Raw genomic sequence first — 12,468 nt, 5'->3', positions numbered from 1 at the left:
ATTTTTATTTCCATTTGGAACTCAACGCTGCTTATTTGCGTATGCTGAAGTTGACGTGTGGCGGGACGCGTGCGGCCATTTCCGAAATTCTAGCTTAAAAACTGAAATTCATTTTTTTATCGACGTCATCCATAGCGTTGCCGTCATGACTGATTAAAGTCCCTTTTGATGAATGGCTTAATACTTTTTCTCATAAAAGCCTATTAAAGGCATTGAAAAAACTCATTATCAGTGATTTGACCACACTTTTAACTGTAATTTGTGTTTTAGTAGTTTTGTTTTTCGAAGCTTTCTGTTTGATGAGTTAAATTGCAGTGCACCTATTGTAATCAATTCTTTGTCAATTTAATGTTATCTATTGCAGACTTTCCAGATTTGTGGTCGGATATGAGAGGTGAGATTACTGAACCTCAATAAAATTGTTATGATAGATAAGCTGATTGCAGCGGGTGTAAATATATTTTAAGCAGTTATCAGATGAAGTCGAGCAAGATATCATGAATTATTAATGCCGAGGTGTGAGTTATCTGCCAAAGTCGGAGGCTGAGACAGATAACACAGACAGGACAGTTCTCTCTGAGTTTGCTAAAGTCTGAGAACACTACGCGAACGAGGACCTAGGCCGGGTTTGGAAAGACTTTGAACTCAACATAATAACCCAATATTGGTTTATGATGTAAACTTCACACGCTACTGTATATTGACTGAATGCTCTCGATCAATCATCAGTGTTTTCATAGTAACTCAAATATATAATATTAAGGGTTTGCGCCACTACTCTTGGCGCGATCTACGCGGAACGTGATATAATTCAAAAGTGAATCTCGCCGGTGGTCAGAATGTGAACCATTTTGGGTGGTTGGAGAAAAATTAAGGAAAGGGCCCGGAGTTTCACATGCTTCAATCTCGGCTTACGATCACCACCACTCTGAGCCATCATGAATAACTTTTGTTCATCATTTCTTTTAGTCTGTTCTTACATTTCTTTACTATGCATTGTAAGGAAATTTAGCGGTAAAACTATCGCAACTTACCCTCTTTAAAACAGGCCTTACCGTTGTTTTGCAAACGCGCGCTCGAAACCATCTACAGCTAAGCCTCCGTAAGATTAAGCTAAACGCTGATTTTTCTAAAAAAGCGTTGAGAACGCTTGTAGCTAATCCTGGTAATCTTTTGTTTACCCCAGTTAAACCAACCGATAAAATAATCATGAGGTCCAGTTATTTTCTACAGCTGCACTCTAAATTAGTTTTGAACACTCACCCTCTTACGTTAGTGTTTGCATCGCCAGTTGGTAAAAGGAAATGGTACGATTAATCACAGCAGCGAACACGCGCGTGTTTCATGTTCGTCAACGAGATCGGGGAAGCTATTTCAAAAATTCACTTCGTTGAAAGGTAACTTACTATGAGATAACTTTTCCCCACCCACCCACGAATCTGCTGCCACGTGTTTTACCAGCTGGAAGTTCGTAAACTCTGGTTCATTTTCAGTAGAAATTTTCCGTCAAAGAGTGATACGTGTTGGAGAGGAATGTTTTCACAGAGACGACTCCATACTTGAACTTAGATATATGTTGACACTGGACACGCCATGTTTTGTTTTAATGTTTATTTTTTGTGGTCCATTCTTCATCTTAGTACTTGTATATGTCGGGTAGATTTTAATTACCTCGACAGATATATGTAAATCTCCCAAGCCAAAAATTCGCTTCGCTTTCTCTCAGAATGCAATGGTTATATCACAAAGTAATGGGAGATGTCTCGTGCAAAATTTATTACTACTCTAGGCTTTCTTTCAAAAATCTCAGGAGAAAAAAGAAAATTGTAGACGCTGATGTTTTAAAATTGACCCCAACTCAAATGTTTGTCTTTGTAGTGGTTTCGTTAAAGTTTCGCCTCAACATTAATAGGCTGTTTTTGTTCAGCTTCCATGAAGGGAGTACTCAGAGTTGATTTACGAGTTAAGAACACGCTTTTGAACATAGGAAAATTCCACTTTCCTACGTTGGTTAATCTACACGGAAATCGAGTGCGAAAATCTGTACTTACAGTGAACAATATTATCGGGTTGATGGCATGTTTGGCATAATATAGCGCCATGAAAAAAAGATCGATCCTTCCAAAAAATGGATGGGTCGTTAGCTCGCGCGCGAATTCGTAAAGGAGCATTAACACACCTCTTGGTATGTAACAAACTTGAAATAGTATCATCATAAGTATTGTCACCCGAATGAGCTTACGTTTTTTGCTCTTTCTTTTAACGCTTCCTCTCGTGGAGCCACTGAAAGATCTCTCTAATCCTTTGCGCCTTAGACAGTGAACTACACGAGAATATGCGTATGTCTGGAGGAGGAGTGGCAATATTATGAAAAAGATCACCAAGTAAGACTCATAGATTTGTCGAGTAATGTCTGATGTAAACGTTGCCAAGCATCGTGGTGTTCCTTGAATAGTATGCAAGTTGCAATGTAATGCAATTGGTAGTCCTGTGCTCAGGTATGAGACAATCCAAATGGAAACGGAGGCGATTGTTATCGTTCTCAATGTTAGCTTAGGTTTGAACGGTGTCAAAACAGCTCTGTGTCTCTCCCACGCGATCAAAGTGTAAGTTAGCACCGACACCACGACGAAAACATCTTGAGTTGGTGCAAGAATCTGGCAGGCTAGTTCTCCAAGAGGCCATCCGTGGTACACTTCAGCAATCCGCATAGGTGCTCCAATGAGAACCACACAGAGGTCAGCAGATGCGTTGTTGACGATCAGATAGTTACACGGTGTTCTCATTTCTGGCCAACGGAGCGCGGTGTAAATCAACATTAAATTTCCGATTAAACCCACACTTATGATAGCAGTGAACAATGGTGGAGCAAGCTCTGTATAGCTGGATATCGAGTCAAATTGAGTTACATTTTGCGGGTGCGTAAAATTTCCTCCCTGCATTCTGGTTGTGCGTCGAGCGAACTCAACCGGTGACTTTTAACGCCAGAGGGAACTGTCCAACAAGCAGAATGATGTGCTGATATAAGTTCTTTATCTAACAACCATGCATCTTGTATTTGCAGCTGTGTGTCACCACCTGCCCATTCAACACAAAGAGAATCATTTGATCAGTGTAATGCTTGTCAAAAACATAAGAGACGAAATTAAAGCGGCGCACCTCAATTATTATTTCTATTGGCTTAAAACTGTTCCTTAGATCTTTGACACTTTTTAATCAATCAAAATTGAGTCTCGGTGGCTGAAAAAATGTCTAGTTGTGTGTTTTAAAACAATCCATTTTGTGCAGCGGCACATTTGTCTCTGTTAGAGACATTGAGTCCGTAAAAAAAAGAAAATTTGTTCTGCTGCGTATCCTGAAATACATACTGCAAATCGTAAGAAATTACCCACAGCTCAACTGAATAGCTCGTGTATCGTTGACTAAAATGGTCCTCGCCATGTTTGCATTGGATTATTGTTCTGATCAGCAAACATGTTATCCAAGATTTGTTCCCATGCAGAAAGTAGAAAATTTAAATTGTCCTCATGTTCGCTTTTTAACCTTTCTGAGAAAAATGTAGCAGAACATGGAGCTCCTCTTCCACAATAAATTAGTTAAAAATAAATTAGGTAAAAAAATTCTTTGGACTTCAATGTATCACGTATTTCCGTCCATTTAACTGGTCATAAAGCCATCATGTCTTGATCCAGCATTGAGATCTGAATAAAAGGCTATGAAAATGGGATTTGTACTCTCTAGATTCCGCCATCCCTTTACATTTCTACTCAAGAAGAAGAGCTATTTACGTTTCTTACTTTGAGGCCATGTCAAAATTCGTGTACATCATCGGACTGCTATCATTTCAGTACCTTGATTGGAAACTAACAAGGTTAAATTATTTTGTCCCTGCATATGGATTTATTCGCGTTTCATGATAACTGAAAAGAAACAATTATGATCATTAGAATTTTGCAATCTAAATTGTTTTTCGCTATTTCACGAACTTTGAGCAAACTTCAGCCTTAACGTGATTTAGTATGCAAAGAGCTTTTTCATTTCTACCGGAAAGGCGGCAAATTCATTTACCTCCGTAGACTGATAGCAGAAGTATCCGGAGCGTCTGTGTGGAGATATATCATTCTATTTCTGTAAATCTATCATTTCATTACACGAAATCAAAAAGAGAACGAGATCTATCTGAAAAATGCCACATCAAGAGGAAATTATCGTCATGTTTTACGTATCTGTAAAGAAACCTTGAAAAAAAAAGTTTGGTCGCTAATTACTAAATTTGACAAATCCTTGCAATAAGTGCTTGTCCAGCGTTTACGGAATTTGGCCAAATAAAGATAAAATTTATTGCTCCATAGCCGAATCAATTGTTCACGGCTTTTGTCATGTGTCACATGTTGGAAACACATAAAGCATTCTTTAATATTTAAGGCATTGTAAATATTTTACAGGGCAAACAATGTTGTCTTTGCACTTTTTTTGACTGACAGGCAAATGAGGTTATCCGCAAACAAAGAAGAACCCACGCGAAACAAATGAAAGGTTTTGAAAGGCGACGAACTTCAATCTTGTTTTTCTCGTATGCTCCTCGATCGCTGTTTGAAGTTTCTACTTGATTTGAATTAAACATATAACTTCAGTTATTAACTCAGGGAAAAGCTAAAAGGCGCGATGTTCCAAAAACGTCGACAACATAAAAAAAATAATGATAATAAAAAATACGTATTTAAAATGAAGCTACAATTCCAAATGAGGAAAGGATATTGCTAGGCCAGGTCATTACAGTCTGAATAAGTACCTTGAGCGATTTGGCATTTGTCGAATTCACCAGTTGATAATTTTGACCCCTGAATTGTAACGATATAATAAAAATGCAAGAAAAAAGCTTACGTTGAGGCAAGTTATCTCAGACTCGATTTATCGAGTTATTTCCCCGCTGTTTCATCTTTCACTATCCAAACAAATAAAAATAAAGTAACAGCAGAACAAGAAATGTAGAAAAAACATTTCCTTCACGATAATTTTAGATTCCAAAAAATCGGAAGCACTTAAGCAAAGGAAAATAAGAAAATTTTCAAGCAAATCTTTGCAAAAAAAATATTTTAGTTTTACTTACCCTGAGGCAAGTGTTGTTGAAGAATCGTCTAACTCAGTCTAGAAAAAATAGCTACGTTCAGTATCTAGGATATATTCACGGTAAATATACGGACTATAGGGTCTGTGGGCAAATGCATGAGATACGATCTGATAAGTGTATATTTTGGTGGTGTAGGGTTCTTAAGAGGTTTTGAAGTCTCCAATCAACACAAAGCATGTATTGCAGGGTGTCCAAGAGCTACCATATAAATATCTCGCAAAATGCGGCTGACAGCTTAAAGCACCAGCACAGGTAACTGAGACACCTCGCAGCTCAACAAAATTTTACCCAAGCACGTACGATAACAAGAAAATTGAGGGGCTGGTAATCCTTGTCTGAAGGCGGTAATTAATGGCAAAAAAAGGCAAAATAATCTGCAAGAAAACTGCCAAGACTTACCATCGTTGAAGAACGAGCACTTCTGTCATAGACCCGAAACGAGGGGAACGTTCCTTTTCACAAAGGAAGGGCCATTACTTATTTGGCATGAAAATTTGGCGGGAGGTTTGTTTTGCAGATTGGTTCCTATTTGCGTCTTAAAATTTTAGATGGGATTAACTAAATTTTTTTTTAATTTCATGTTTGAGAAGCAGAACATGATTAGCCGTTTAACTCCCAGAAGTGACTAACATATATCTTCTCCCTTTGATATTCGTACATTATCCAGCAAACAGGTTGTTAGAATAGTCAAACTTATCAGTTGAAGCTGTTATCTTGATCTAACACCAAATTCTCGTTACCATTTTAAAAGGAGATGTTTAGCAGCTTAAGGAGAGGTCTCACATCCAGACCTTGGGAGTTTAAGTGTTACAATCAAGGAAGGACGTATAATTTTCTCAGATATTATAATTGTTTAGTGGCAAAGCGCACAGTACCAGTACTTCTCACATCAAAGACCTCGTTAAACTTATGCGGATCAAGGATCATTCGTAAAAATTGAGACCCGAAAATATTTCATGCTTTTACGAATTGAGATGATAATCCGTTTGAAAAAGTTTCTTTTTCCCATCAACGGAAAGGAATTTTACGAGTCGTGGTATAGAAAAGGATGACGAAAAGTGTGTGTCCTAAAGGATGAAACATGTGAAGTACTTGAAAAGGTTCAGAAACCAAGCCGGGGTTTTTTTAAAACTCTCCCTCACCCTGGTCTGCATCAAAATTTATCAGGTTAGAAAGACCTTCGTTTTTTGTTCTTCATCTGTCTACAGGGTCAAAATTTGCCACAGTTGACGAGGGAAGGATATCGTTACATGAAACTTGTTTTTAGTTCCCCCGCAGCCCCCCGCCCGCTCTCCCCTTCCCTGCCCCACCCTCCCCTCTCGCTCCCTTCTCTCATTAGACTCGAATTGTAAGCCCAGAATCATATTTAATAACTAAAAAATTAATGAACTATGATAAACCACAACATCCTATAGTTATATTGATATCGACGCTAACAAGAAAAGCCTAGATCTATCACAAATACGCTGAAGAAAGAGATAAACTTAATCTCAATTTTTCGCCTTTTTTTTTCTTTTCTTTTCTTTTTCCGTGGTTTGATGGCCTCTCTTTCCTTAGAGTTGAAACCTTCCGAAAAAAAAATTTCTTAACAAGCGATCGAACATCACAGCCGTTTACAAACATGAAATTAAACTGATTGGAAAATACATCAGTCTAAATAAACCTGCATGGGAGTTTTGCTTTTTTACAGAGAAGACGAGAAAATAAAAGATGCAATTAGAGAGCCATGCTTCGGTCCATTAAAATTACAACAAGCAGTCAGCTGCCGCCGCTGCTTTGGAACACAATGAAACTCAATGGGACTTAGACAACGTTAAAATTTTTGTAAAACTTCATTTATCAAAGAAACGAGAAAACAAAACAGCCGGGGAATATTTTCCGGGGCTATTTTTTTCCTTTTCCGCGGTAGATATTTCTTATCGTTTAATTTTCTTCCATAGCGTTATCAATCTATGAATATTTAACTCTTACATAAAAATACCTGCTATCTCGAGATTTAACAAGAGAGCTCCTACCCAAGAAAAAGATTATTTTCCTGATGACCGGTTTGCTTATTTTCCGTACATTTTACGTAGTTGAAAACAAATGATAAGCGTTTTTCAAATGACTCGCTGTCCCAACGGAGAGGTTGCGGATAATGCGCCCAAACCAAACAGACAAGTGGGAAAAAACAAAATCAACGGACAGTGTGAACTAGTGACTGGCTGGTGAAAATTGGGGTAAATATCAGGGCGGAGCGAATCAATTTAGCAAATGTAAATCATACATGTTTCCTGAGCATATACTCGGATTATTAAATTTGCTCAAAAATACATTATCATGTTTATTTTAGCGCGAAACTTGTTTTGAAGCAATTTTTCATGTTTAGTGACAAGAACAAAGTCGAGAAACGTACCGCAGTACTTTTAAATGTTTATCCAGCGACATTTTAAAATAATAACCAACCTCAGCCAAAATGACACCTTATACTTTCTGTTTTTTAATGTTTCCACAATCCCTGAATTTTGAATTTTGTAGTAGTGTCGATAAGGACGAGTGAAGAGGCGTTTGACTCTTCAACATTTCCTTCCAAGGAGTGGCAATAAAGGAACTTCTCCCTACAAATATCAATAAACTTTATAGCAGATAAGAGGTGATACAAAACATATATATATATTTGATTCATACATATTAAACCGGTGGATATTATTCGATTTCGCAGAAAATTCGCAGATAATTTCCTTTGTACAGTCTTGGGAAAAGCTTAGTCACAATATTATAGCGTCATAGAGATGTTTAAATTACATAAAAAAATCTTAAAATAAACTGAGAACGTGGACAGTTAAGGATGCAGAAGGCTGGAATGGACGGCAATGACAAACTGTGGCAAATGATAAATTTCTCAAGATGGAATTATCCTGTTGTACGTCGCACTAGAATAATTTCTTGTCATTTCTAGGAATCTAAAATCAAAGCGCTTATTTACGGTAGATCCAAAAAACTGGTGGCGAAACACTTTACACTTAAGGCGCCCAGGTGTCTCGGGAAAGAAGCGCGGAAGAAAGCCTTAGTTTTCGCTTCTTGTTACACGTATTTACCGAAAAAAGAGATGGCCACGTTTTAAAATTATTTTTGAAAACGTTCTTTTCCTCTTAAGTTCTAAAACTAATACCGTACTCCTCCTTTTGAAAATGCACTAAAATTATAATTTGTTTTTTTTGTGATTTTTTTTTTTGTTTCTTACGGAAGTGTTAAATAATTCAGAAATGTTATATTTTCTTTGTGTTCTCTGTTTTTCATTTAATTAACACTTTACCAAAGCAAACTCGTCAATCGTGAAAGGAATCTTAAGTCTTCCAGACCGGCAACGTGTTATTATCCTGTTCTTCAAACGAGGCAGCTTAAATTCTGAATCTATGACAGTTATCAATCATATAAATTATCCTTAAGTTTCTCTTTCGCTTCAAATGTTTCTTACCGCAGTGATCAATAATTAAAAAACATTATTTTGTGTCTATCCGCTGGTCATTTAATTAACACTTTTCAAACGCAGTAAGCCAATCATTGATGATATCTATAGCCGTCCTGGTCGGTAACGTGTTATTACGTTGTACACAACGAGGAAAGTTAATTCTGCAGGAATAACAATTGCTGAATCAGTTAAGACATCTACTAAGGTTGTCCGGCCACCCTCACATAAAAAGCCAACAAGAAAAGCTTTTCCCGCGAAGGCGTTACTTTGGTAAGGAAATAATCTTTTTACAGTTTTATTTCTATCAGTGGATTTATTCGAAATTCTTTAATTACTTTTAACATTCTTCGCTTGAAAGAAATGCGGACCCCTCGTAATTTTTTTTTAATTAAAAAAAATCGCCATCGTGGACGTCGTGGTCTTGTAATCAACACTTCAAGAAAGTAAACTGACCAATAGCTATAGTTAAACGAATCTGGAGCTTTTCCGATCAGTAAGGTGTTATTTTCTTATTTGTGCAGCAAGGTAGATTAACGCTCACTAATTGAAAATCACAGATTCTTAAGTTTAAGTCATCCTCGGGGGCTGTATTTCATCAGATGGCACGTTATCAGGAAATGGTGTTTCCACAAGGGCCATTTTTAGCCATTGCAACGGCTCTGTACAGTTTTATATCTTTTGGTGGATTCATTGGAAATTTGTTGATTATCGTAACGATCCTTCGCTGGAAAGAAATGCGAACTCCGTGTAATTTTTTAATCATGAACATCGCCATTGCCGATCTCGCTGTTGCCTTTGTAGCAGCGCCTTTGCGCATTTTGGAAATTTATTATCACTGGCCTTTTGGAGAGTTTATGTGCAAGTTTTTGACCCCACTTCAGGATGTGTTTGTTTGTGTTTCCGTTGTTACTCACACGACCATAGCTTTGGAGAGATACAGAGCAATTGTGAAACCCATGATGAAAAAAATAACATTGACTGTTACTAGAGCCGTGATTTGTGTCACTTGGTTTAGCTGTTATTTCGCCACAGCTCTACCCATTGCAGTTATCTCTGGCATACAACCGTACAACGGCAAAATGTTCTGCGTAATCAACTTTCCGTCGACAACATTTCGTCAATTCTTTCAAGTCTACCTGGTTGTCGTTTTCATTGTTTTGCCTATAAGCGTTCAAATCTGGGCGTATGTTTGCATGGGCCACAAAGTAAGCGAAAATATTTTTCTCCGTTTCGCGGCTCAGGAAAGAAAAGGTGATGCACTCGAAGATGACAATCATAAAACTGACCAGGTGAAAAATATTCCACATGATCGACGAGAAACTCTTCGATGGCAAAAGAGATCCTTCGACCTGGCCCGCGATAAACGAAGAAACAGTCTTGTTAGGACCCTCATCATACTGGTTGTTGTTTTTCAAGTTTGTTATATTCCGCGTGGGATATTGATGACGATACGAGAATTTAGTAATCTCTCTGATAGTCGGGTATTCGTGTACATGGATGTGTTTGCATTGATACTATATTATATGAAGCATGTCCTCAATCCGTTGATTATATTTGCCAGTAGCAGCGATTTTAGATCGCATTTGAGAAAAACATGATTATAGTTTATCATATATTCTCGCACGTGCAGGATTCAGGTTTGACGCGTCATATGACCAATGCAAATATGCCGCAGCTAAACCTGGGGAATGCCAAGTTTTACAATCCATCAGATTTCTTTGCTCGCGCGCGACTGATCTAGACGCATCGTGTATCCGAAAATTCCTCAGCTAAAAAAGGGAAATATCCCAGAATGTACTCCACGTGATATTCCCCAATTTTCAAACCTTACGTCCATTAAGATAAGTCTTCGTTTAAAATCTAGTCGGCAAGACGAGAGAGCATTTTGTGTTTGTTACAGAAGGGGGAGATGTTTCTTTTTTTATTAAGTCGTACCTGTTTTTTCATTAAGTCTGAAAAGTTACCATCCCACGCAGCAAAGAGTAAGGTGTTAGTGAAATTTTTCCCCGTGCGTTAATTGCAAAATATTTAAAGGATAATGAACACAATAGCCTCCATTTGATGCGAAAATGTGGTTATGTATTTGTCCTTGGACACTATTCACTCCTCGAAGCTCACTGACTTGAGCTTCGCTTTCCGGGAAACTTTCCTTTCTCAAAACGAACAATGTCCGCTAAGTAATAACCAAGTAAATTTGGCGTAAGTGGGGGCTTTAGTTGAGCTGAACAGTTGAGCTATGAATAGAAAAGAAAACTCAGTCACTGAAAAGTCGACACAAATCTTGTAAATGACCAGCTTTGGCTTAAAAGTCTTGAAATGGTGCGAAAAGCCAATCACAGCGCTAGAACCCAAACTTGGAGAAGGATAGGCCGTTGGTAATACCATGAAGATTTTTATGTGAACATGTAGACGAGCTGAACGCTAGCGTGGTAGTCGCACCACTGGATTGACATCACGTTTCCTCACGGTCAGTGCTATATTAATTGCAAGAAGTTGAGGAATTGCATATTTACTGTCCGTCATAGTTTTTACGAAGAACATTAAAACTGCTCCTAAATAACTGACAGAAACAGATCGTTTCCTTACCCCTGAATGCTGTAATTTATAACGTTGATGTAGAATGTGGGAAGCCAATATCAGTGGAATGTCCAAGATTCCGTAATGTCTCCAATTTCACTTCATAGCAGGTCTTTCCTCTTTTTGGTCTGTCTCCAAGCTTACGGTAACTATGATTAACGTAGTCTATTTACAAAAAAAAACCCGACTTTGCAAAGCCATTTAGTAAAGAGCACCGATTACAGTGAACGTCCAAAGTATCTCAGATATATTATTGCCATTACTGCTGTTTATTATCGTTATCATTATGATTATTTGGCATTTTTTGAAATCGTAGGACATACCTATAACGTTTTGCTCAAACCAAGACGAGATGAAGAGAATAACGTGAATATCGATGCCATCGATGATGCAGAAGATACAACTAGCTTTGCCTGAAATACACTGTTATAATTACTTTACGACCATTTTCCTCCGAAAGACCTTTGTCCTGGTCTAGGTGAAATAAATTTCTGTGCGATGGTAAACTTCGAAACAGCGAAGAGTATAGTTCAAAGAAAAGTTCAAATTGCAAGTTGTCGTTTTTGGCAAGGAATTTTGACGCAAATCATTACAAAAATGCGCAAACTTGATCTAGAACCATTGCTTTGGTTACAACACAATAGCCATTTCCATCCCATACAATAAGTAAATAAACGCAGTTCAGCGACCTTTATAACAAGAACTCTGTCATCCATAAAATGTAAAGCTTCGTTTCACAAACTAGGCCTATTTTTTCATTTGCTTGGTGAGCCAGATTAAAAGAAATGAGAATCCTATCCCTCAAGTTTTGATCAAACAATTTGGATTTAGTTTTATGAAAGAAAAAGATTCACGAAAGGTTTTCGCATCGACACAATTATGACCATCGTACAGTGCAAGTCAAATAAGAGAACTCGAACTGATTGAGAAAACACGAGACTTGAACAATTAGACAAGTTTATGTGTTTCTTACTAGTGACGAAATCTTCCAAGGATCATTTGCTATGACAAAAAGATAAGATGAAGAGCACTGCTAATAAAATCCAATAATAAAACAGGTTTTTGTCACAACAGCTGGTAATTTAAATCAGCTCAAGTATTGACTTAATGGTATACCTTAATTAACTCATCAAAACAACAACCGTTGAGAAGGGAGTTTAAATACCTTGTTAAAAGCTTTCATAATGCACAGGTCCTTTGGTGTGTCGAGTATCTAACCTACTTGTTGCATGGGGAATTAACGAGGCGCCAAACAGACTCTCGCAAACTAAGTCTGCATAACTAATTATAAAATAATGCTCTCCCAATT

The 12,468-nt window shown here is 37.6% G+C and overlaps 1 protein-coding gene across 2 annotated transcripts; it reads right to left on the bottom strand.

Annotated features, from left to right (window-relative positions):
- Positions 1-1,594: 1,594 nt before the first annotated feature.
- LOC113674179 (substance-K receptor) lies at positions 1,595-7,293 on the bottom strand. 2 transcript variants are annotated; one of them, XM_027190653.2, is made up of 3 exons: positions 7,113-7,293; positions 5,111-5,148; positions 1,595-3,078 (listed from the first exon to the last, which is right to left on the bottom strand). In XM_027190653.2, exon 3 carries the CDS (start codon positions 2,940-2,942, stop codon positions 1,887-1,889), a length of 1,056 nt encoding a protein of 351 aa, XP_027046454.2. In that variant the 5' UTR covers positions 2,943-3,078; positions 5,111-5,148; positions 7,113-7,293; the 3' UTR covers positions 1,595-1,886. The 2 variants fall into 2 exon arrangements, with proteins under 2 accessions (XP_027046454.2, XP_089047577.1); XM_089191451.1 differs by lacking the exon at positions 7,113-7,293 and having other exon boundaries at positions 5,111-5,249.
- Positions 7,294-12,468: the final 5,175 nt, after the last annotated feature.

This window comes from Pocillopora damicornis, chromosome 13 (assembly GCF_964200805.1).
Source record: "Pocillopora damicornis chromosome 13, jaPocDami1.2, whole genome shotgun sequence".
Taxonomy (NCBI): Eukaryota; Metazoa; Cnidaria; class Anthozoa; order Scleractinia; family Pocilloporidae; genus Pocillopora; species Pocillopora damicornis.
This window is presented reverse-complemented; position numbering and strand designations above follow the sequence as displayed.

What these genes read in the sequence shown, in the direction of transcription:
- LOC113674179 (XM_027190653.2), bottom strand. Translation starts at nt 2,942, where the DNA reads ATGCAGGGAGGAAATTTTACGCACCCGCAAAATGTAACTCAATTTGAC.